Source organism: Bubalus bubalis, chromosome 17 (genome assembly GCF_019923935.1).
Source record: "Bubalus bubalis isolate 160015118507 breed Murrah chromosome 17, NDDB_SH_1, whole genome shotgun sequence".
NCBI lineage: Eukaryota > Metazoa > Chordata > Mammalia > Artiodactyla > Bovidae > Bubalus > Bubalus bubalis.
In genome coordinates, this window is record NC_059173.1 from 20723133 (window position 1) to 20749661 (window position 26529).

General features: G+C 43.7%; 2 protein-coding genes across 3 annotated transcripts in view; both read left to right on the forward strand.

Moving 5' to 3' along the window:
* Nucleotides 1-3590, forward strand: part of ATP6V0A2 (ATPase H+ transporting V0 subunit a2) — a 40898-nt gene extending 37308 nt beyond the window's left edge. For both annotated transcript variants that reach the window (XM_025267784.3, XM_044930277.2), the window contains one exon: nt 568-3590. In XM_025267784.3, coding sequence (XP_025123569.3) covers nt 568-667 — 100 coding nt within the window. In that variant the 3' untranslated portion in view covers nt 668-3590. The remainder of the gene's footprint in view (nt 1-567) is intronic.
* A 118-nt stretch (nt 3591-3708) lies between these two features.
* DNAH10 (dynein axonemal heavy chain 10) overlaps nt 3709-26529 on the forward strand; it is a 161409-nt gene continuing 138588 nt past the window's right edge. Inside the window, exons 1-7 of the mRNA XM_006056319.4 lie at nt 3709-4624; nt 9501-9587; nt 12607-12707; nt 14209-14317; nt 17005-17120; nt 22803-23019; nt 24790-24947. Of these exons, the coding sequence (XP_006056381.4) occupies nt 4411-4624; nt 9501-9587; nt 12607-12707; nt 14209-14317; nt 17005-17120; nt 22803-23019; nt 24790-24947 (1002 nt within the window). The 5' untranslated portion in view covers nt 3709-4410. The remainder of the gene's footprint in view (nt 4625-9500; nt 9588-12606; nt 12708-14208; nt 14318-17004; nt 17121-22802; nt 23020-24789; nt 24948-26529) is intronic.

Consider the following 26529-nt stretch of genomic DNA (forward strand, 5'->3'; position numbering starts at 1 on the left):
CCCCTTCAATATATATACACATAGAACATTTCCAGTAATATGTATGTGTACCTACATTATTTAGGCTAGTTCTTTCCTTGCCAGTATTGAGATCTGTTTTCTGATCCCCTGAGTTAAAATTCTGTTTTGTTTCTGAGGTATTGTCCCTGACATGTAAAAAGCAAGTTTATACTTGATGAATAATTATGTGTATTTAATATTTTCAACTCCCTTTGGGTCTGACAGGTTACTTTATCTCATTGTAAGCCATATTTCTTAATGTTTTACAATATACATCAGATTGTCTGTGTGTCCAGTTACGAGGAGAGAGAGGTTCCTAGTTCTCGTGTGAATGTCCATAGAGTGGGAGGTAACACGAGGTGTCAGCATTTCCTTCATGGGAAAGCCAACAAAGGGTCAGTGTGTGCGTGTGTTTTATCTCATTGAAAGTATTTGTGGTAAGAGCATGTATGGAATGAAGCACGTTTGGAAGTACAGGAACTTGTTTTTTAACTTAGTAAATGTTGTTTTAAGAAATGTAGGAAATGTTATTCAGAATCTTTCATTAATACTTTTTTTTTTTTTTAGGGTAGAATTTCAGAACAAATTCTACGTTGGTGCAGGCACCAAATTTGTTCCTTTTTCATTCAGATTACTTTCTTCGAAGTTCAGTGATGACCTGGCGTGATCATATTGAAGTATCCAACAAGCTTTCAGATTTATGGAGAATTATCATGTTGTAGAATTCCTTATGTTAAATTGATGATAGGAAAAATTCCAACTTCATTAATTGCCTTATGAGACAGCCAAATCTATAAGATATACCTCTTCCTCATATGTTAAGTATTTTGTAAACTTTCTCAATTTCAGATATATAAATTTCTTTCCATTTTTATGATGAGCAAATGTAAGTTCATGCAAAAGTTATGGTTGTTTTAAAAATACAGGCGTGGGAGAGAGAAGCCAATTTTGAATGGTGAATTGAACATAGTCTTAGATATTTGATTCCTTTTCATTTTATTAAAAAAAAAAAAAAAAAAAGCCAGAGTTATTCTGTCACCTGAAGTTGTCAGATAATATTTTCCAACAGCTGAAGCTAAGTAGTTTTAAAAAAATTTAATGATGGATAATTAGAAGGTTCCCATTTATTATATTTTGCTTAATTAAAAGTATGCAAACTTTCTCATTGTATGCTATCTAGAATTACAAGTAGAATTATTTGTATAGTTTTGTCTTGTTTTAATAATTGGAGAAAATGGGATAAAATAACATGCAACACAATGGTTATCCCACTTGTATATTTTTTTAAAGACTTTTATCCTGTTATCCTTACATAAAACCAATTATGATAATTGTATATTTGAGAAGATAAACTGTGTACTGAGCCTTAAAATCCAGTGTGACTTTAGAAGACATAATATGGATATGATTTGAATTTAATTGGCTGATGTTCCTGAACCAAAAAGGGTTTATACTGAGTGAAGAAGGAAAGGTGAAAAGTAGTATTTTGTATATTTTTATAATAAAATATAAATTAAGATATTTTACCATGAAGAGGTTGCACCTGTCCTTGAGAACAGTATAATTATAATGTTCCACTTTCAGACTAATTCTAAACAAATGTCTGATAAAGGCACTTAGAGTTAAACTTTTTACTACTAAGATCAGTGGAAAACCAATTCTTACTAAGCCATTGTGTATAATCTTCAGTTTAAATTCATCTTTTCACTTGACATTTGAGTCAGTCCAGTTGAACATTTTGATCTGTCCTGTATTTTTATGTTATGTTCATTTTTCATATTTTACTGTAACGGGTTTTAGATATTTATTTTCAAAAAGAAACCTGCAGTGTTTTCCCTTTCTTAACATTTTGAGTAATTCACATGAAGAGACCTGCTTGTCTCCTTCACCCTTGCTGCTAGGAGAGAGTTTGGGACTTTCATTACAAGCTAAGATCATGGTGGCCCTGAATTTAAGTGTATCTTTTCAGGTGATTTCAAGGCCTGTTTGCTGAGGGGCATGAACCGAACATCATGACGTAACTGTGACTCTAACATTAAACCTTTTTAATTGTAGTCAAGATGCCATGCTACTCCTCCATGAGATGTTGTCCCTTATCTTAAAATATCAAACAAAATGATGCTGATGAAACTTAAAAATGATTCTTCTCTCAATGTTAAGTTTCCCCAGAAAGATATAAGGTTGGACACTTCTGGTGGGTGAATACAAAATGTGGTTAATGCCTTGCAGGCTCGGACTTGTCCCTCACAGGTTCTTATTTTTATTATTTTACTCCAAGGGTTTATTGTAATAAGATAACTAATTCATTTTTAGGAAACCAACAATTTCAGGGCACTGTTAACTGACTAGTAAACAGGAAACCTACAGGATCTGCCAGAATTCTTTTCCACCCCCCACTGGCAGTTGTCAGGGGGACCACTTTACCTTTATCAGGGCATAGAACAGAGTGAAGAGTCACTTTTCAGTTGAAACCTATGTAGTAGTTCTGTAGAATGTAATGGTATTATTAAACACAAATTGTTAGTTCTAATTTTTGTGAAAGAACTCTCAAGAATTAAGAGTTTGATGACATCTTGTAGGCTTCAGGGTAAATTTTCTTTCTTTATATAGTTACTGGTTCTATCATGTTACTAGAGCTGTTGCTCTGTTTTGTTTGCAAGTGATTTGGTAGAAGTATTATGTATACGGTTGTTAAGATGTAACTTCGTTCCTGTGATAGCAAACTTCCAGAGGAAAAACAGTCAATTGTCTGGATGATGCCAAGTATCTGTTTATTTCGCTAACTCGAAATGTCACTACTGCCACATTCTCCACTTTCCATTCAGCTGTTCATTGTAAAATAAAAATCCAAGGGATTTCTTCAGTAAAATAGAGGTTGATTTTGCCCTGCAAGGATGAAGAGGGTCCTTGCAGTGGTGTGATTGTGCTGAATCAAGAAGTGCAAAGAGGGTTTGTTGGAGGTCATGCTGAGCCTTGGACTGGCCATTCATCATGAGTAGGACTTTGAGGGGACTCACCTTTCACTGAAAGCTCCTCAGTCCTCATTTATGGAATGAGTATTTTATAACAACACTCTGATCTCAGTTTTCATTCTGCAGTAGTTTAATAAGGCATAGATTGTGTATAGCATTAAGTAACTTTTATGTCTACGAATTAAAAATTCAGACACTTTCGGGCCTGATTCATTTTGGAAAAGAAATAACAACATCAGCTGTTCCTCAGCCTGCATTTACAAACAACCTTATTAAATTTAAAGCCAGGTTTGCTTGCATGCCATCTGGTGTATCTTCAGCAAGAAATCTTACTTCAAGATGATGAAAATAAGACAGTTTGGAGTGAAAATTTTTCAACACCCAGGCTGAACTTTGGTTTAGAATTTTAATACTTAGAACATTCCACTTGTTCCTTGATGGGAAAATCCAGTAAGAAGGCTGGATTCAGCCCAATTCTGAATCTAGGGGCTCAATTCTGTGAGGGGAAAGGACTGAACAAGTTAAAAGATCCACAAATGCATGAAAGGACACATTTGCATCTTCCTGTCAGTATTCAGCTTCCCTTTACTAATGAAAAATAAATATATCTATTTTTGAGACGGTGGGTGTTTTGCTTTATTATGCTTTGGCTTGGCTACAAAGCCTTTGATCCTGTACCCAGTTTCCCTTCATGGGGCTCCCGGCTCCCTGACCCTGCTACACCAGAAGGAACTTGCCCCTTCTTGGAAATCTTCGCTATATATTTGCTCTTCTGACGCCCTTTGATCCAGAGCGACCGAGGGCTCAGACTGAAGTCCTTTTGCCTTGCGTCCAATTTTGCCTCTACCACCTCCGAGATGCCTAGGCCGTCTCTGTCACCTGTTTTGCCCGTGTTTTCTTGTCGTCAGTGCGGGCGGGATGTTCCAGGACAGGCTGGCGGTGGAAAAGCAGGAGGCCTTGCACATCCAGCACCTACAAGGCTCCTGGCTCACTTCCAGGCCTGCAGACCTTCCACGACTGAGACTGGCGCTGGCCGAAGTCTTTCAATCTCCTTGCATGCTGCCGCCCTGCTCACCTCGGTCCTCCCAGAAGGAAGGGGGCGCCCATCCGGGAGAAGAGCCCCGACCACCCTCCGCGCGCAGGCTGGGGCGCCCCGGCCCTCCCCTGGAGAAGAGCCCCGACCACCCTCCGCGCGCAGGCTGGGGCGCCCCGGCCCTCCCCCAGGGGCTCAGCGCCACCCTCCGGAGTCTCGGTTCGCGCCTCTGTGAGCTCTGGGCTCCGGTACTGGCGCGCGTAGGGACTGAGGGCCCGGGGCTGTGCTCCCCCGCGCCAGCGGTGGCCGTTGCCGGGGCGCCCGTTGCTAGGGGCGCCGTTGCCACGGACGCCCGCCCTGCGCTCAGCTCTCTGAGCGCTGAGCTGTGGTCAGTCCTGCCGCGCCATGGACGACCTGCGAGTGCTGTGGATGCGCGACCGTGTGTACAACGCCTTCGGCATCACAGACCCTCAGCTCTTCGAGGAGCTGCTAAACCGCAACGACGGCAAGGCCGAGGAACTCATCCTACACTTCCTGAACCAGACCAGCGACGAGGAGGGCGCCTCGACTCTCTTCTTCTACCGCAAGGTGGTGCCCGAGGAGGTGGAGGTGGAGATCGGTGAGCCCCTCGGCCGCCTTCCCGCCGTGCCCCCTTCGGCCCTGTTCGTTCCCATCACTCCGGCTAGGAAGGCAGATCCCTGCCCACCCGCCACTTTTGGCCTCCCGGGCAGTCCGCAAATGCTCATTGCCGCCCACCCTGTCCAGGCACAGTCCAGGCACTTAGGTGAACCGGACAAGCCCACTTAGATAAGTAATCACAGCAAACACTTATCACTGCATCAGTACCAGGTACAGTTCCTAACACATATGCGTGCGTGCTAAGTCGCTTCAGTTGTGCCCAGACTCTCTGCGACCCCATGAACTGTAGCCCGCCAGACTGCTCTGTCCATGGGATTCTCCAGGCAGGAATACCGGAGTGAGTTGCCAGTGCCCTTCACCAGGAGATATTCCCGACCCAGGGAATGCACCCGCGTCTCTTGTGTCTCCTGCATTGATTGGCAGGAGCGTTTTTTTACCACTAGGGCCACCTGGGAAGCATCCAGTTCAGTCCCTCAGTCGTGTCGGACTCTTTGCGACCCCATGGACTGCAGAACACCAGGCGTCCCTGTCCATCACCAACTCCCTGGAGTTTACTCAAGCTCATGTCCTGTGGGTGTATTATCCCATTTTACAGATGGGCTAGCCATGGCACATAGAAGGTCAACAAACTCATCCCCACAGGTCACATAATAAAGATTCAGAAAAATATGAATCACTGTCCAATGGCATGCAGTAGATGGATGGAGCAGTAGCCCAGGGGCTGAGAGGGACACGTCAGGCTCACTCTGCCAGATGATGACAAGGTCCACCTTGGTGGAGAAGAGCACCCCTTCCTATCTTCCTAGACTCCCGCCCGGCACTTGTAACATCAAAACAAGGTGTTAAAACATTACAGCAGATGTAAACGTTTATGTTGAACAATTGAGCATTTCAAATAAAGATAGTAACAGTGACTGATGCCCAGAACTCCATGGAGGAGGCTGTTCCAGCCCTGGGACATGGAGAAGGCTTAGGGGTGGGGACGGGGGAGACAAGACAGAGGACAGGGGACACTTAGAGAGGTGCTTGTTGGGGAAGGAGACTGAGAAACACGCAGGTTCTCTCCCAGCAGGAGTATCGGCATCAGTGCAGTGGTCATGGACTGGGTTTGTGTGATTTGTCTCATTAACCAAGGGCTTCCCTGGTGGCTCAGTGGAAAAGAATCTGTCTGCAAAGCAGGAGCCTCAAGAGATGCAGGTTTGATCCCTGGGTTGGGAAGATCCTCTGGAGAAGGAAATGGCAGCCCACTCTGGTATTCTTGCCTGGAGAATCCCATGGACAGAGGAGCCTGGTGGGCTACCGTCCATGGAGTCACAAAGAGTTGGACACAACTGAAGCGACTTAGCAGCACACACACGTCTCGTTAACATCAATGTGCTAGTGTCACATCTTCAGGAGACTTTCTGGACCCCCTGCAGGACCTTCCACTGGGTGGGAAGGCAGAGTCACACAGCATTTTTTCTTTTCTTACAGAGTAGTAGTCACATTCACATATTTTAAGTATACCCTCTTCACACAAAATGATACACATCCTCACCGTAGAAAAATCCAAGCCCGCAAATAAACAGTAATAATGGATTGTAAATGACGTCCAGAGAGGGAATCTCACAACATTTGGAATCTAACTTATTATCTGCCCCCTTCTTCCCTGGCAGACCTTTGGATCTGGATGTTTCATTATAATAGGACCTCAAATTTAGACTTTTTCATTATCACCAAGTGAAATTATGGATACAAAGATAAATGAACAGGATTGACTATTTCACATGTACCACAAAGTTCAGTAACTTTGATTTTATGTAGTTAAAAATATATATATATAAGCATAAATTTTAAGTATACTATATATATCCTTAAAAATGTGTGTGTGTGTGTGTGTGTGTGTATATATATCCTAAGACCCTAAGAAATGAATGTGACTTATGCAACTTGGACTTCTTGTGACCTCTGAGGGCTTCTGTTCATAGTTTGGTGACTGTCTATTGTGCTGTATATACTCACACATGTTTAGCCCATTGCCTCCTGGCAGGATGTCCCTCTTCTATGCAGAAGCAGATTTTACTCTCTTCAGAGGGTCCCCCTGCTTACTTCCTGCAAAGGGTGCTCAGAAGTCCCCCAAGAGCTATGTCTGTTTCTGGTCTGTCTTTACAACCCCTGCCCCCTTCCCCAGCATTCTTCCCCTCCTTTTCTGGATCTTCTTATTGTCATCACATGTTGAGAATGCAAATATATTCCCTGCTGAGGATGCTGTTCCTGGAGACTCAAAGTTACTGCTCCTGGAGATACTAGGATGGTATTGGATGTTGGGTCCTGGGCAGAGGTGGGGAGAGAGGATCTCTCCTCAGCTCAGGTCTCACATTGTCACTCCCCTTCTGCTCATTAAGCCTGCAGGCTCACAAAGACCCTTGGACAGTTTTATTGGATCCTTTATGGCAGTGGTTCTCAACGCCTGAGCCTGTTAGGGACCAGGCTGCACAGCAGGAGGTTAGCAGCGGCATAGTGAGTGAATCTTCATCTGTATTTACAGCCATTCCCCATCACTCACATGACTGCCTGAGCTCTGCCCCCTGTCAGATCAGTGACTGCATAATAAATGTAACTTGCTTGAATCATCCCATAACCAGCCGCCTCACCACATCTGTGGAAAAAATTGTCTTCTATGAAACCAGTCCCTGGTGCTAAAAAGGTTAGGGACCACTGCTTTATGGAGTCAAAACTCTCTGCCCTTAGTTAAAAATTGTTTGGATGGAGACAAATAGATGCTGGTCATGAGGAAAGAGGGGTGTCTAGACCAGCAGCATCTAGTTCAAGATGCTGTTCTAAGAGCTAAACATGTGTTGTTTCTTGAAATAACAAAATGGAATCATACTGTCCAGATCACTTAATAACTTGCTTGCATTTTTACACAGCAATTTTTAGAAATTGCAAAGTTATGCAGTAATCTAAAAGTTGCACACTATTAAGTAATGAATATTTCCAGCAAGTATTACTGGAAGATATTCTCTTAAAAATTCACATAACGTAGAACTTAGAAACATAGAAAGTGAAAGATAAGCCCTCAGTTGCCCCTCGGCCCTGCTCCCATTCCTATGTTGTTGCTGTTTAGCTGCTTAGTCGTGTCCGACTCTTTGCGACCCCATGGACTGTAGCCTGCCAGGATCCTCTGTCCATGGGATTTCCTAGGTAAGAATACTAGAGTGAAAACAAAAACAAAAACGAAAACAAAAAAAAGAATACTGGAGTGGGTTGCCATTTTCTTCTCCAGGGGGATCTCCCAACCCAGGGATCAGGCCCACATGTCCTGTTTGGCAGGTGGATTCTTTGCCACTGAGCCACCTGGAAAGTGCATCCCACTCCTATAGGTAACCATTATTGGTAGCTTGCTGTACATCCTGCCAGATCTTTTCTGGAATCAATTTATCTATCTATATTCAACATCATTATCATCTTTATCTCTATATATAATGGTATGTATATAATGATAAGGCTTCCTTGGTAGCTCAGCTGGTAGAGAATCCACCTGCCATACAGGAGACCCCGGTTCAATTCCTGGGTTGTAAAGATCTGCTGGAGAAGGGATAGGCTACCCACTCCAGTTTTCTTGGGCTTCCCTAGTGGCTCAGCTGGTAAAGAATCAGCCTGCAGTTCAGGAGACCTGGGTCTGATCCCTGGGTTGGGAAGATCCCCTGGAGCAATGATAACATATATTGTATAGAGAGAGCTCTTAAAATCATAAATAAGGTCATACTATATATAGTATTTTGTGACTTGTCCACCCTCAAAGATACCTTGGAGAATTTTGTCCATAACTATAGATCTACATAACTTTAGAGTTGTACCCTATTTTATTTACCTATCCCCTAATGAATGGACATTTATCCTGCCACAGTATTTTATTTTACACACAATGACACAATATGTCCTTTTGTACACTTTATTTTATGGGAGAGACTTATAAAAGTAGAACTGGAGGTGTAGTGGATGTGTGAATTTGTGGTTTGAACAGATCCTGCCACACTGCTCTCCAGAAGGGCCCTGCCAGTCCACACCCAGCTATGGTGATGGGGTGCCTGTTTGCCAACATCCTCGCCAACACTGAGTATTATCATGAAAATTTTGACCAGTCCCCTAGATGAAAGGGGATTGGATGCAGGTCCTCATTCTAATGTATATTTGTGTGATAATTAGTGGGGTTGAGCCTCTTTTTGGGTGCGTGTTGGTTACTTACATTTCTTCTGGGCTGCTTGTAACGATGTGATCATCCCGTGTAATCTTCCTCTCCTGCAGAATTTGCACAGGTCTTCCTTTTGTGTCCCTTAAGGTTGTCTCCAGTAACTGGGATATTTCTATGGGACTGTGTGTTGGTTTGCAAACCGCCCCCATACACGGAGGGCAAGGAGAGACCAGAGAAAGATGCAGCCACTCTGATCAGTAGGTGGTGGTCTTTGGTGTGGCTGGATGAGTTTACTGCCTGCTCACCAGCACATAAGAGTTTATAGAGAGGCCTTCCCGGGGTTTAGGCACCCACAGCACCTTGAGGTTCCCACCACAGCTGATCTATCCAGGTGCATCCTTGAAGTGGCTCCCAGGGTGGGCATCCCCAGGACAGGGCAGGGGCTAACAGCTCCTGATTGCCTGAGGGCAGCACTCGGGTTGAGCAGCGGTCCCTCCTCTTGGTGACCTCCTTCAACAGACCATAATAGGGTATGGGCTTCAAGAGAGTCTGTGGCCTTCAACAGACTCTTCCGAGGCCACAGTCCAACTCTCAGCACCAAGGAGAGTGGTGATTCCCCGGGGCTGGCACGGTGAAGCAATTACATTTTATTTTTCTTCTTTCGCTTTATGTGGCTGTAAAGATGATGACATTCCTGGCCTGTCTGAAGAGGAAGAAGAGGAAGAAGAGACAGAGTTTCAAAAAGTGGAGTCGATAGATAGAGCATCAGGTATAGAATTGGGAGTGAGGGGAACTGGGGGGCATTCACCCGGAGGGAGGGGTCTGCTTGCCCAGACTAAAAATCAGTCTCTGCTTTTTACTTATGTGAAGCTGAGACTTAGTAAGAAGTTTTATACAAGGAGAAAGTGCTGGGTGTTAATAGGTTCATTATTAGTTACCCGGGGCTGCCGTAACTAAGGACCACAGACTGGATCGCATAGAACAAACAGCACAGCCTTCTTTCCCAGTTCTGGGGGCTAAAAGTTCAAGGTCAAGGTGTGGGCAGGACTGTGCTTCCTTGACACAGGAGGACCCAGCCCCAAGTACTGGTAGAGCCTAGATTGAAATCCTGCCCCAGACCATCAAGTTGCAAGCAGAGCCCAACAACCCATTTCCTCCCCATTTCTCCTGTAACTCACCTTCCCTTACAATAGCGAAAGTTAGATGCGGCACTTTACCAAGATACTGAGTGTTTGAAAGTCAGAGGGGAAGGACTTCCCTGGTTGTCCAGTGGCTAAGACTCTGAGCTTTCGATGCAGGGGGCCTGGGTTTGATCCCTGGTCAAGGAACTAGATCCCACATGCTGTAACTAAAGTGCCTGCATGGTAGTTTATGAAGACTGAGGATCCCACATGCCACAGCTGAGCCAAGTGCAGCCAAGCAAATACATGCAAATAAATATTAAAAAAGACAACGGGGGGTGGGTTAAAAAAAAAAAAAAGACAACATCTTGGGCTTCCCCGGTGGTCCAGTGTTTAAGAATCCGCCTTGCAATGCAGGGAACGTGGATTTGATCTCTGGCCCAGGAAGATTCCACGTGCTGTGGAGCAACTAAGCCCGTGTGCCATGACTACTAAGCCCACAGTCTGGAGTCTGTGCTCCTCAGCAAGAGAAGCCACCCCAGTGAGAAGCCTGTGCACTGAAGAGTAGCCCCTGCTCACTGCAGCTAGAGAAAGTGGTGGCGACAAAGACCCACCACAGTCAAAAGGAAAAAAATGATAAAAAAAAAAACCCTTAAAAATTAAAAATAAAATCAGGGGAGAAAAAGGATTGGGGTGATGTGCACTGTTTCCTATTGTCATCTTAATTTTTTCAGAACAATTTATTGTTAACCAAAACATAACCCCCTCTCTAGTGAAAATTAGGGGTGTTAGAGGAGAGGAATGCAAGTTTAGAAGTACAGGCCCTCCATTCTTCCTAAGATTTGTGTAGGTTGGGTTTTGATAAGACAGCAGTGGTCGTGAGCAACACGGTCATGCTTACTGATGGCCTCCTGCTTTGTTACCAATAAATCCGTGATCAGGAAAGAACTGGGAGGGAGGAGGCTGCTTGGAGAGAAGGGTTAGGACAGTCTCCAACAAAGCAAATTAATGTTCCTTCCAAGCGTATTTTTTTCTTTTCTTTTTATCGTGGTAAAGCATATGCAACATCAAACAGCATTTTATCCACTTCTAAGCATATAGCTCTGTGGCATTGAATGCAGTTGGCAGAGTATTTTTTTTAATCTTTTTTTTTTTTTTTTTTTTTTGCTGCATTGCATGGCATGTAGAATCTTAGTTCCCCGACCAGGGATTGAAACCTCATCCCCCGGAGTGGAAGCATGGAGTCTTATCCACTGACTGGATCACCAGGGAAGTCCCTCGATGGTGTATTTTTGTCTGTGGGCTCTTGCTCTGATAATGCTAGTTCTCCCAGCTGTAGACTATTTCCTCTGCTAGCCAGCACGCTCCACACTCAGCCAACCTATAATCTAATCCTCCCAAATCTCACCCCAGTAGATATTATTGACCCATTTTATGGATGAGAAAACCCACTGTAGAGAGGGTTCAGACCACACATGTTGATTTGTTCCAAAGCCTGGACTTTGTCCAGTGCCTTTTGGAGAACAGCCAAACAGTTTGAGAAAGCTCTCCCTTCTCTGTGGGCTTCATCGGAAACTCAGGGTTGTGACTGGTAGGCTGTGAGATGTTCAGATCCCATCAATAACAGTAGACTTCGGAGTCATAGATTCATTCCAGTTAGTTTTCTTTCCACCCCCCAGCACTTTCAAGTTTTATAGTGAAAAAGGAGTAGATGCTAACATGTTAACTATAATCTCATCCTAAGGATAAAGTGCCCCCTCTAAGTAAAAATCTCAGAGAAGTCACTCATTGGACACTGTAGCTGAAACAAGCTTGTACACTCCCACACACAAATTAAAATTCCAACTGAGGACCAGTCAAAACCACAACACAATTCTCCTAAGTATAATGTGAGTCAAGGCTACAGTAGGATTCATTTGTAAAAAATGTACATCCAGCTATTTTTTTAAATATAATTTTATTTTTTTATTTAGTAGTGGAGGTTACTCTCTAGTGGTGGTGACCAGGCTTCCCCCTGCAGTGGCTTCTCTTGTGAAAACAGGCACTAGGGTGCACCAGCTTCAATGGCTGTGGCTCTTAGGCTTAGTAACTGTGGCTCCTAGGCTCTGTGGCACAGGTTCAGTAGTTACAGGGCACAGGCTTTATTGCTCCGTGGCTTGTGGGGTCTTCCTGGATCAGGAATCGAACCTGTGTCTCCTGCGTTGGCAAGCAGATTCTTTACTGCTGAACTACCAGTAGGGCCCAACACCCAGCTTTTTGATAGCACGCCCACTGAGTGAAATATACTAACGTTCAAGATGCAGGTTGGTCTGCTGCTGCTGCTGCTAAGTCGCTTCAGTCATGTCCGACTCTGTGCTACCCCATAGACGGCAGCCCACTAGGCTCCTCTGTCCCTGGGATTCTCCAGGCAAGAACACTGGGATGGGTTGCCATTTCCTTCTCCAATGCATGAAAGTGGAAAGTGAAAATTGAAAGTGAAGTCGCTCAGTTGTGCCCGAATCTTAGTGACCCCATGGACTGCAGCCTACCAAGCTCCTCCATCCATGGAATTTTCCAGGCAAGAGTACTGGAGTGGGGTGCCATTGCCTTCTCCGCAGGTCTGGTCTAGGTGACCAGAAACCTCATTTTCCAAGCTTTTCATCTTGTGCATTGCATCATGTTTTGCAGTTAAGAATCTGCAGCTGAGAATGTACTCTATACATCGTCCTCGCATCAGCCTTGAGGAGGAAGAGATGGACCTTGAGAGTATAGAGAACCTCCCTGTCAAAGTACGTGTGGCTCTTTCTCCTCTTGGGTAGGGTATAGTTTATTTCAGTGAAAGGATGCAGATTAGAATGAACAGAGAACAAGGCATACAGGGCAGAGTCCAGATGAAAAAAAGAACGAGTTGTCCTTTCCAAATGGGGCTTCCAGGGCAGCATTCATTCTTCTTCTTTTTTAAAAAATATTTTACTTTATTTATTTGGCTGTGCCAGGTCTTAGCTGTGGCACATGGGATCTTTAGTTGTGGCATGTGAGATCTAGTTCCCAGATCAGGGATTGAACCTTGGCCCTCCTGAGTTGGGAGTATGGAGTCGTAGACACTGGACCACCAGGGAAGTTCCCAGTATTCATTCCTGCAGCAACCATGTGAGACAACACATAGGCGGTTGTGCCAATCAGAGGAGTTCACCCAAGTCTTGGTGTCCAGGGTTTTTAGTGGGGATCAGTCATGTCTGCATGAAGTCCGCACAGTTATTCAGCAGCCCATTCTACTTTGCAGAGGTCAAACTGAGGCAGTGTGACCCAGTTCCCCAGGCAAACAAAATCAGTTCACCATAAATCACATTTTTAGTGTGAACTCTCCAGCATGACCCAAGGGCCCAGGTCTACAGAGATGCTCAGATCAGCCAGGATGTTCCAAAAGCTTAAAGGTCACCACCTGGGAACTGGTTCAGGGATAGCCTTTTCCTTTTTTTAAAGATTGTGTGTTGTTGTTTTTTTTTTTATGTCGACCATTTTTAAAGTCTATTGAATTTGTTACAGTATTGCTTCTGTTTTATGTTTTGGTTATCTGGCTGCAAGGTATGTAGGATCTTGGCTCTCCAATCAAGGATCAAACCAACACCAACCACATTGGAAGGTGAAGTCTTATTCACTGGACCACCAGGGAAGTCCCAGGGCTAGTCTTGAGCACCTTTGGAATGTGTAGGGTTTGGACAACCCAGGTCTGCTGGGTCAACCCTTCACTGTACAAACCCCAGGGAGCGTTCATAAAGTTAGGATGGAAGCATTTGGCCTGAGATGTGCTAATTGAAATTATGTTCAGTTGCCCCATGAATATGCCTCCCTGCAAAAAACCTGAATTCAAGACGGGTTTGTTGCAATTTGTGGTCCAGAGAAGCTTGATTAGGATATTGCTCAATTTAGTGTAGCTGCAGTGGCCAGTTGGTGGAAGAGTCAGGCTTAGAGTTCAGCATCTGAGTGAATTTTATTTTATTTTTTAAAGTTTTTTTTTTTTTTTTTGGCTGCTCCAGGTCTTAGTGGCAGCATGTGGGCTTGAGTTTCCTGACCAGGGATTGAACTTGGGCCCCCTGCACTGGGAGCATGGAGTCTTAGCCACTGGACCATCAGGGAAGTCCCCCTGGATGAATTTTAGCTCATGTCTTTGGTCCACTGGGAAGTAAGTTCAGCCAGTGCATGGAGAGAGAGCTCAGGTGTACACAAATATTAGGTGATTTGGGTGCACGGATATATCTCAGAGTGACTTTTTTGGTCCCTATGTTTCAGAAAACTGTTAAGCAAATGGTGGAAAAGACATATCTCCAGGTGATTCGTCCTCCTGTTCCTGAGGAGTTTCTGGACCAGAATGTTTTGTTTTTTCTCAGAAATACAAAAGGTATGTTTCCAGCGGGAGTGTGTGTGAGTGTGGGTGTGCATGCAAGTGCATGTGCGTGTGTCTGAGACTCTTAGTTTTACATGTTCTTGAGAAGATGGCTTTTTATCAGTACAGTCGATCCTCATTATTCACGGACCAACTCGCTCAAAATTTTTGTAACCCCAGATCAGTACTTCCAGTGCTTTCATGGTCTTTGAAGGACACATGTGGAGTGGGGAAAATTTGAATCACTAGCATGCATGGACCCAGCTGAGGTCAGGCAAGGCCATGCTCTGCCTTCTTATTGCATCAAACACTATAGATGAGTGTCTTTATCGTGATCTATTTAGTGCCAGGGTTTTTGAGTTTTTGTGGGGCTTTGGCGTGATTTCACTGTTTAAAATGTCGCCAAGGTGGGGTGCTGAAGCACTGGCTAGTACTCAGAGTGCAGGAAGGCTGGGATGTGCCTGACGGAGAAAACGCGTGTGTGATGTAAGATTCGTTCACACGTGAGCGATGGTGCTGTTGGCCGTGAGTCCAACGTTAGTGGATCGGCAATTATGTTCAATAAGGTGTCTGAACAGAAACACACCTAAGGTTGCACAGTAAGTCCCCTATGTACAAACGAGTTCTATTCCAAGAGCATGTTCGTAAGACCAGTTTGTTCGTAAGTCCAACAAAGTTAGCCTAGGTACCCAACTGACACAATCACCTATGTAGTACTGTGCTGAAATAGGTTTATAATACTTTTCACACAAATAAGACATAAAAAGACAAATAAAAAATTAAAAAAATTCAATCTTCTAGTATAGGACCTTGAAAAGTATAGTACTACAGCCGGCATACAGGAGCCGGCATCGAGTGAAGAGGCAAGAAGAGTTACTGATGGAGGAGGGAGAGGGAGTGGGAGATGGTAGAGCTGAAGGATCGTCAGCAACAGGAGACGGAGGAGAAGCTGCAGTTTTACTCACACCTGACGTTGATGGGCAGGGTCTTGTTTCCTGCTGGTTTCACTCCTATCTATCCTCTTGAAAAGAGGATTCAGTGATGTTTGGGTAGGACTGTATCAGCTATATCACCCACGCTTTTTTTCACGCTTGCTTCTGGACATCCTGGGCTTGAAATAAAGATACAGTTCGACTGTCCACTATACAGTACGCTATAGTAAAGTACACGACACACACGGTGTTGCTTTTTTCTTTTCTTGAACACTGATGGCCCTTTGGATCATGACCTCATCGCTAAGTTCTGAGTTTCTGTACTTTGTTCTTCCCAAATGAGAGGGAATACAACAAGAAGGAGGAAAGATGACCGGCAGAGGCTTAGCATTAAACAGTTCTTGTTTGAGGAGGGGCCAATCTCAGCTCAGTGCTTCCCTATTTAATAATAATCACAAGCCAGGAACAATAATCAGCCTTGGCCAGAGGGTATGGAATTTACCCCAATTTATTACTATTTACTCTCATCATATATATATATATATATTTACAGGTGTCTTTCATTGATGTCAAGCTTTCTTTTTCACACTTGGCTTTTACATAATTTCCCTTTAAAATAAATTTATTTCAGTAAAGAAGCATTTGATAGAAACCTATGAGGCAAAGAATAGTGTGCAATCTATACAGAGGCAGGGAAAGGCATGCAGACTGAAGCTTGTGGTGCGTCCCAGTAAGACTCAGAGAAGTGTCCCAGGGCCCTTTGAAGTGTTTACAGAGCTGGTTCGTGGTGATTAATTTTTTGGTGGCGGGGGGAGTCAAGGGAGAGGGTGGGAGTGAATACACATCAAAGAGAACCTGGCCAATTCCATGGTGACTCAGTGGTAAGGAATCTTTCTGCCCATGCAGGAGGCATGAGTTCGATCCCTGGCCTGGGACGATCCCACATGTGGTGGAGCAATCAAGCCTGTGTGCCACAACTCCCGAGCCTGTGCTCTAGAGCCCAGGAGCCCCAAGTACTGAGCCCGTGCCTCAACTACTGAAACCTGCATGCCCTAGAGCCCATACTCTGTATAAGACAAGCCCCCACAATGAGAAGCACCAAGGGTAGAGAGGAGCCCCCTGTTCGTTGCAACTAGAGGAAACCCTGTATAGCAACAAAGACCCAGCACAACCAAAAATAAGTAAATAAATAAAAGAAAACCTGGTCAAGAGAGACTTTCCAATATGTCTTTAAAAAACCCACGACTTGGGAATTCCCTGGCGATCCAGTGGTTAGGACTTGACGCTCTCACTGCTGGGGCCCAGGTTCAATCCCTGGTCAGGGAACTAAGATCCCACAAACTGTGCAGTGGGGCCAAAAAACAAAAAACAACAACACTGCCACCCCACCCCCACCCCCTGCCCCCGAATGCTGTGACTTGAAAGGTACTTTGGTGATGAACTGGGGAGGGTTACTGGGAGTGGAGAGACAGACCAAGCAAAGAGTTCATCAAATGCTGCTAGGAAACCCAAAGTGTTTCTCTCCTTGTCAGGCTGTACACACGCCAACCAGATAGTTCATCCACGGGGCCCTCAGGTGCTGCTCGCGTGACCCTCTGAACCACAGTGCGACCCTCAGCGTTTGTTTGTTCCTCAATGAGCACGTATTCTGATCTGTGCCTGGATCATTCCTTTGTATTTTTGGCAGAGGAGCTGGTTCCCACACATTTGGAAATATTGGCTGTGTCCACCTCCCTCCTCATCTCACTCCCCAAATCTGTTCCTGTCTAGAGACCATCTCTGAGGCGACTGACATGAAGGAAGCTATGGAAATTATGCCCGAAACGCTGGAGTATGGGATTATAAATTCGCATGTGCTTGCTTTCCTGAGGGATGTTATATCTCAGGTAAATATGGATGGAAAAAAGAATCTTGGCACTTTTTACAAGTAAGGCCATCTGGGAATTCCCTGGTGGTCCAGTGGTTAGGATTTGGCGCTTTGACTGCCAAGGGTGCGAGTTCAGTCCCCGGTCAGGGAACTAAGATCTCACAAGCTGAGCAGCTCAGCCAAAAAAATAATGAAAAAAGAGTAAGGCCATTTGCTTCATTGATTCCATAAAGAGGTGGTTGGCATCTCTTAGGTTCCAGACACTGTCATGGGGTTTGTTGGTGGAGTTGTGAGCAGTGGTGCGTGTTGTGAGCAGGACAGATGACATCCTTGTGTTCTGGCTTATACTGGTGGAAAGATACCAAGCATCAATACAAAAACAGGAAACTCTCAGGTAGTGATGGCTGGCTTGAGGAAGCAAAACCCTAGCAATGTGCTCGAGAGGGCTTCCTTGGTGACTCAGTGGTAGACTCTGCCTGCCAATGCAGGAGATGTGGGTTTGATCCCTGGGTCAGGAAGACCTCCTGGAGGAGGTCATGGCAACCCACTCCAGTATTCTTGCCTGGAGAATTCCTCAGACAGAGGAGCCTGGTGGGCTACAGCCCATGACGTTAGAGAGTCAGACATGACTTAGAGACGAAACACCAACAGCAACGTAATAGAAATGGCCTGTGTGAATACGTGTGTGTTCACGTGGTGGTGGCTAGGGACACCTAGCTGGAGAGGTGACATCTGACTTTTGGACAACCAATTAAAAAAGCCCATAAGCAGGCTAATTCACTAATGATAAGTTATTAGGAAAATGTAATAGAGTGGGAGTGAGGTGGTCAGGAAAAACCCCCTCTGAGGCAGAATTGAGAGGTGGATGAAGTGAAGGCATCAAACAAGTGAGGATCTGGAGGAGGAGGATCCTGGGCAGAGAAAACAGCATGTGCAAAAGTCCTGAGGTGGGAGCAAACTCTGTTTAGTCTACAAACAGAAGGATGACCAGTGCAGCTGGAGCATAGTGAGTGAAGTTTGGAAAGGAAAGTAGGTTTGAAGCATATGAATAAAATGATCTGGTTTGCATTTTTCTTCTCATCATTGTGTGTACAACATATTGCAGAGGCAAGAGCTTAAGGGACCAGTAGACCTAATAGCAGGCTATGGAAGTGTCTGAATGGTGGATGATAGTTGTTTAGGCTCCAGAGTTCAATCAGGGGAGGCAGTGAGAAGCAGACAGCATCAAGAATACATTAGGGATGGAGCCAACAGGCCTTCTGATGATTTGGATATGGAGCTTTAGGAAAAGAGCATCAAGAATGACTCCTAGGATTTGAGTTTGAACAACCAGGGGGATATTAGGGTCATTACTGAGATGGGGGGAGTGGAAGGATCTGGAGGAAAAAAAACCCAGACTCTATTTTGCACATATTAAGCTTGAGATGCCTTCTAGACATCCAAGATGAGGTGTGAGGCAGGATGAATGTCTACAGATCAAGGGAGAACTCAAGGGATTCCAAATATATATATTTTTATTCTATCTTTTTTTTTTTTTTTTTGGCTTTGCCAAAGCACCTTAGTTCCCTGAGCAGGGACTGAATCCATGCCCCCTGCTTTGGGAGTGTGGAGTCTCCACCACTGGACCATCAGGGAAGTCCCTCCAGCAAGTTTTTATTGAGCACCTACTGTATCCCCATAGCAGTGACCACCATAGTCAAGGTCTGTATCTCACGGACCTTACATCCTAGTCAGGAAGAGTCACATTAAGTGAGATCAATGAGAAAATATACACTGTGTTAGACCATGATAGAGTTAAGGAGAAAGACGAAGCTGGGAAGGGGGTTAGGAAATGTTGGCAGGTGGTAAAGACAGGACATTTGAAATACTGGATAGGGTAACCAGAAGGCTTCAGTGTTGTCTTTTGTTGGGACTCTTGCAGTTGCCTCCTGATAGATTTCCCAGCTTCTGCTCATGACCCTCTACTATATCCTTCACATATCAACCAGAGAGATTCTTTAAAATATGGGAGTCACCGACATGGTGTCGCTGTTATTTGTACTATCTCAGTTCAGTTCAGTCGCTCAGTCATGTCTGACTCTTTGTGACCCCATGGACTGCGGCACGCCAGGCTTCCCTGTCCATCACCAACTCCTGGAGCTTACTCAAACTTATGTCCATTGAGTCGGTGATGCCATCCAACCATCTCATTCTCTGTTGTCCCCTTCTCCTCCGGCCTTCAATCTTTCCCAGCATCAGGGTCTTTTCCAATGAGTCAGTTCTTTGCATCAGGTGGCCAAAGTATTGGGAGTTTCAGCTTCAGCATCAGTCCTTCCAATGAATGTTCAGGACTGATCTCCTTTAGGATGGACTGGTTTGATCTCCTTGCAGTCCAAGGGACTCTCAAAAGTATTCTTCAACACCACAGTTAAAAAGCATCAATTCTTTGGCACTCAGCTTTCTTTATGGTCCAACACTCACAACCATACATGACTACTGGAAAAACCATAGCTTCAACTAGATGGACCTTTGTTGGCAAAATAATGTCTCTGCTTTTTAATATTCTGTCTAAGTTGGTCGTATCTTTTCTTCCAAGGAGCAAGCGTCTTTTCTTGCTTCCTGATTTTGGAGCCCGAAAAAATACTCTCTCACTGTTTCCATTGTTTCCCCATCTATTTGCCATGAAGTGATGGGACCAGATGCCATGATCTTCGTTTTTTGAATGTTGAGTTTTAAGCCAGCTTTTTCACTCTCCTCTTTCACTTTCATCAAGAGGCTCTTTAGTTCTTCTTCATTTTCTGCCATAAGGGTGGTGTCATCTGCGCATCTGAGGTTACTGATACTTCTCCTGGCAATCTTGACTCCAGCTTGCACTTCCTCCAGCCCAGCGTTTCTCGTGATGTCCTCTGCATAGAAGTTAAATAAGCGGGGTGACAATAATGCAGGCTTGATGTGCTCCTTTTCCTATTTGGAACCAGTCTATTGTTCCATGTCCAGCTCTAACTGTTGCTTCTTAACCTGCATACAGATTTCTCAGGAGTCAGGTCAGGTGGTCTGGTATGCTCATCTCTTGAAAAATTTTCCACAGTTTGTTGTGATCCACACAGTCAAAGGCTTTGGTGTTGACAATAAAGCAGAAGTAGATGTTTTTCTGGAACTCTCTTGCTTTTCTATGATCCAATGAATGTTGGCAATTTGATCTCTGGTTCCTCTGCCTTTTCTAAATCCAGCTTGAACATCTGCAAGTTCTCGTACTGTTGAAGCCTGGCTTGGAGAATTTTGAGCATTTCTTTGCTAGCATGTGAGATGAGTGCCAGTTGTGTGGTAGTTTGAGCATTCTTTGGCATTGCCCTTCTTTGGGATTGGAATGAAAACTGACCTTTTCCAGTCCTGTGGCCCCTGCTGAGTTTTCCAAATTTGCTGACATGTAGAGTGCAGCACTTTCACAGCATCATGTTTTAGGATTTGAAATAGCTCAACTGGAATTTCATCACTTCCACTAGCTTTGTTTGTAGTGATGCTTCCTAAGGTCCACTTGACTTCACATTCCAAGATGTCTGGCTCTAGGTGAGTTATCACACCATCGTGGTTATCTGGGTCATGAACATCTTTTTTGTATAATTCTTCTGTGTATTCTTGCCACCTCTTCTTAATATCTTCTGCTTCTGTTAGGTCCATACCATTTCTGTCCTTTATCGAGCCCATCTTTGCATGAAATGTTCCCTTGGTATCTCTAATTTTCTTGAAGAGATCTCTAGTCTTTCCCATTCTATTGTTTCCCTCTATTTCTTTGCACTGATCACTGAGGAAGGCTTTCTTATCTCTCCTTGCTATTCTTTGGGACTCTGCATTCAGATGGGTATATCTTTCCTTTTCTCCTTTGCTTTTCACTTCTCTTCTTTTCACAGCTATTTGTAAGGCCTCTTCAGACAACCATTTTGCCTTTTTGCATTTCTTTTTCTTGGGGATGGTCTTGATTCCTGTCTCCTGTACAATATCGCGAACCTCTGTCCATAGTTTATCAGGCACTCTGTCTATCAGATCTAATCCCTTGAATCTATCTCTCACTTTCACTGTATAATCATAAGGGATTTGATTTGGGTCATACCTGAATGGTTTCCCATACTTTCTTCAATTTAAGTTTGAATTTGGCAATAAGGAGTTCATGATCTGAGCCACAGTCAGCTCCTGGTCTTGTTTTTGCTGACTGTATAGAGCTTCTCCATCTTTGGCTGCAAATAATATAATCAAGCTGATTTCGGTATTAACCATCTGGTGATGTCCATGTGTAGAGTCTTCTCTTGTGTTGTTGGAAGAGGGTGTTTGCTATGAGCAGTGCGTTCTGGTGGCGAAACTCTATTAGCCTTTGCTCTGCTTCATTCTGTACCAAAGCCAAATTTGCCTGTTACTCCAGGTATCTCTTGACTTCCTACTTTTGCATTCCAGTCCCCTATGATGAAGAGGACATCTTTTTTGGGTGTTAGTTCTAGAAGGTCTTGTAGGTCTTCATAGAACCATTCAACTTCATCTTCTTCAGCATTACTGGTTGGGGCATAGACTTGGATTACTGTGATATTGAATAGTTCGCCTTGAAAACGGACAGAGATCATTCTGTCATTTTTGAGATTGCACCCAAGTACTGCATTTCAGACCCTTTTGTCGATTATAAGGGCTACTCCATTTCTTATAAGGGACTCTTACCTGCAGTAGTATAAATAATGGTCGTCTGAATTAAATTCGCCCATTCCAGTCCATTTTAGTTCACTGATTCCTAAAATGTCTATGTTCACTCTTGCCATCTCCTATTTGATCACTTCTAATTTACCTTGATTCATAGACCTAACATTCCAGCTTTCTATGCAATATTGTTCTTTATAGCATTGAACTTTACTTCTATCACTGGTCACATCCACAACTGGGCATTGTTTTAGATTTGGCTCTGTCTCTTCATTCTTTCTGGAGTTATTTCTCCACTCCTCTCCAGTAGTGTATATTGGGCACCTACCGACCTGGGGAGTTCATCTTTCAGTGTCATATCTTTTTGCATTTTCATACTGTTCATGGGGTTCTCAAGGCAAGAATACTGAAGTGGCTTGCCATTCCTTTTTCCAGTGGACCATGTTTTGTCTCTATTAGGGTACAAATACATTCAAAGCCAGAGGCAACTTAAATGCATGAATTATTGAATATGATGTTGTGTGATTTGTTTCTTTTTAAAACATTTTTTATTGGGTTACGGTTGATTTAAAACATTACATTCGTTTCTGCTGTACAGCAAAGTGACTCAGTTACATATATACTTATATCCACTCTGTTTTTGTATTCTTTCCCCACATAACTCACTACAGAGCTCTGGGTAGATTTCCCTGTGCTGTATAGTAGGTCCTTATTAGTTATCTATTTTATATATAGTAATGTATGTATGTCGATCCCAGTCTCCCATTTTTTAAATTTATCCCTCCCCTGCTCCCTGCATTCCTCCCTGGTAACCATAAGTTTGTTTTCTACATCTGTGACTTTTCTTCTGTTTTCAAGGTCATTTGTACTCAGCCATAAATAAGAACAAAATAGTGCCATTGGCAGCAACTTGAAATGGACCTAGAAATTGTCATACTGAGTGAAGGAAATCAGACAGAGAAAGGCAGCTATCGTACGATATCGCATATATGTGGAACCTAAAAGAGCGGCACAAATGATTTGATTCTTAAACTTGGCTTTTCAGGTTTTTTTGCCAGCCTTGTCCTTCAGTCAGCACAAGGATGCCAACCTGGGACTCACGTCTGGAGAAGTCTTAGACTCTTTTGATTATGACATAGACCCACCTAGCATGCCCGGGGAAGCAATAGAATATCACAGCATTCAGTTAATACGAGATGAATTTTTAATGAACATCCAGAAATTTGCAAGTAGTATTCAAAGAACAATGCAGCAACTTGAAGGTAAGGCTTCAGTTTTTCTCCTTGGTTAAGCAGGATGTTTCCATTAAGAAGAATTTACTTTTGGACACAGTGGGGGATGGAGAGGTGGGATGATCTGAGAGAATATCACTGACACATATACATGACCATATGTAAAATAGAGAGCCAGTGGGAGTTTGATTTATGATGCAGGGAACCCCAAACTTGTGCTCTGTGACAACCTAGAGGTGTGGGATGAGGAGGGAGGAGAGGAAGGTTTCAAGTGAAGGGGACATATATACATATATACACACACACATCTATGGCTGATTCATGTTGATGTATGACAGAGGCCATCACAATATTGTAATTATCCTGTAATTAAAAAAAATTTCTGAAAAGAAGAATTAAGAGTCCAGGAGATTTTTTGGTATTAATTAATGATTGTTCTTTTTACCTGCTCCTGATGTGAAAGACACAGAGCTGATCTTTGTAAGAAACATAAGAAAGAATAAAGAATGACAAATCCTTGTCTTCAAGGATTTTATAATCCAGGGCCCAAGGAACTATGGCAGAAAAAGTAACTTGAGATAGATGTTAGGGTCCTTAGGCCTTGGAAAATTGAGACCCTTTGGGAGAAGTGGTGAGGAAATCAAAGAGGACTTCCTGGAGGTGGCAGCATTTGACCTCATCTGAAATGATGAGCAATGCATTGGTAGGTGGAATTGGGGAGCAAGGGCATTTCAGTCAGGGAGAATGTGGACCTTGTGAGGTTCTTTTTGCATTCATGTTGCTAAGCACTGTATGAGATTGAGTGTGCTAAGCACTCTGTATTTTCAGTCTGAAGATCTAGCCTTTTAGTATGAAAAACTCTCTTGATAATTTCCTCCACTATTTGTCTGTTTCCTTTTGCTAATATTCCTGTTGGGTGTGTGCTGCTGATTCTGTTACTTATCTTTTCACTTGTGTTTTCCGTCTCTTTGTGTAGAATACACAGACAAAGAGATCCTAAAGAGTGCCTAAAGAGTTCCTCAACTTTTACCTTCACAACTTTTGATTAGACTTTCACTTATTCTGTGACTGTACCTTTTCCATAGCATTCTGTTCTTGTTTGATGGATGCTATATTGTCTCAAATCTCTAATAGTTGGAATTAAGACTGCCCCCCCGCCCCCCCCCCCCCCCACATCTTTTCTTTTATCTCAATGTCCTCTGAAGTCATTGTTGCTGACTTTTCTTGGATTGTCTGTTTCATGCTGGAGACGTTCTCGAATATCTATTGCGATCTGGTTGTTTGTTCAGTTTTTAAATTGACATTAGGTTGTAAACTCAGGAATTCTTATTAATAAATAGCTAAATCATTTTGATGGCACTTGATGCTGCTACGGTGATCTAATTATCTAAAATGTTTTAGGGACTTCCCTGGTGGTCCAGTGGTTAAAAATCTTCCTCCCAATGGAGGGGATGAAGGTTTGATCCCTGGTTGGGGAAATAAGATCCCACATGCCAGGCGGGGATGGCAACTAAGCTTGCATGCTGCAACTATGTAGCCTACGCCCTAAAGCCTGTGCACCACAAGGAAGATTCCACGGGCTGCAACTGTAAGACCTGATGCAGCCAAATAAATAAATAAAACGTTTTAGTACATTCTAATGAAAGAGATTTTTAAGAGAGTGATATATAGGAATATGAGGATCGTGATGTACCACTATATACTCATGTGTGGAGAGAAGATCCAGAATTACCTTGAAGGTTATTGTCTGTAACCATTTCCTCCAAACTCCTGACTGACTGTCCATTTTTATTCTCCTAGGTGAGATCAAGTTAGAAATGCCAAGCATCAGCGTAGAGGGAGAGGTATCTGATCTGGCAGCTGACCCAGAAACAGTTGAAATTTTGGAGCAATGCGTGATAAACTGGTTGAATCAGATATCTACAGCCCTTGAGGGCCAGATGAAAAAGACACCACAGGTAAGGTGTGCAATGCTTTTGCAGATCCCTAATCCAGTTCATGGAACAACAGACTGGTTCCAAATAGGAAATGGAGTACGTCAAGGCTGTATATTGTCACCCTGCTTATTTAACTTATATGCAGAGTACATCATGAGAAACGCTGGACTGGAAGAAACACAAGCTGGAATCAAGATTGCCAGGAGAAATATCAATAACCTCAGATATGCAGATGACACCACCCTTATGGCAGAAAGTGAAGAGGAACTAAAAAGCCTCTTGATGAAAGTGAAAGTGAAGAGTGAAAAAGTTGGCTTAAAACTCAACATTCAGAAAACGAAGATCATGGCATCCAGTCCCATCACTTCATGGGAAATAGATGGGGAAACAGTGGAAACAGTGTCCGACTTTATTTTTTTGGGCTCCAAAATCACTGCAGATGGTGACTGCAGCCATGAAATTAAAAGACGCTTACTCCTTGGAAGGAAAGTTATGACCAACCTACATATCATATTGAAAAGCAGAGACATTACTTTGCCAACAAAGGTTCGTCTAGTCAAGGCTATGGTTTTTCCTGTGGTCATGTATGGATGTGAGAGTTGGACTGTGAAGAAGGCTGAGCGCTGAAGAATTGATGCTTTTGAACCGTGGTGTTGGAGAAGACTCTTGAGAGTCCCTTGGACTGCAAGGAGGTCCAACCAGTCCATTCTGAAGGAGATCAGCCCTGGGATTTCTTTGGAAGGAATGATGCTAAAGCTGAAACTCCAGTACTTTGGCCACCTCATGCGAAGAGTTGACTCATTGGAAAAGACTCTGATGCTGGGAGGGATTGGGGGCAGGAGGAGCAGGGGACGACAGAGGATGAGATGGCTGGATGGCATCACTGACTTGATGGACTTGAGTCTGGGTGAACCCTGGGAGTTGGTGATGGACAGGGAGGCCTGGCGTGCTGTGATTCATGGGGTCGCAAAGAGTCGGACACGACTGAGCGACTGAACTAAACTGAACTGAACTGAATCCAGTTCATGCTTGCCATCCTGAGAAAGAGCCAAGAGTCTTGGAATCTGTGTGATCTAGCCTCTTTTCTTACTGTTTTGTGACCTTCTTAAAAATATTAAAGTAAACATACCTGAGATGTCATTCTTGGGCTTTCTAAGGTTAGTGTGCTACCAGATGTCTCCCTGATATTGATAAAGATAATACTATATATCAGTCAGGATGTTTGAGCTGAAAAAAACAAAACAAAACAAAACAAAAAAAAAAACAACCAGGAAATCTAACTAAGCTGGCTTAAGCAAGAAAGAGGATTTACTGGCTCATTGAAAAGTCTAGAGGGCAATGCTGGTTTCAGATACAGTTGGATCAGGACTCTGGCAATCTAGCTGGGTTTCTCTGTAAATTTCTTGGTTCCAATCTCCTCTCTGAGTGGGTTTCCTCCTCGGGCTGGTCTCCTTCATGGTGACAACTTGTAGCAGTTTCTGACTCCACATTCCCACACCACTTTGTCCAGAGAAAGATGTAGTGTCTAGCGTTCCCAACTGGAGTCCTGAGATTCCCTCTGATTGGACCGTCCTAGGTCAGGTGTCTGCCCCTGAAGTCCTTG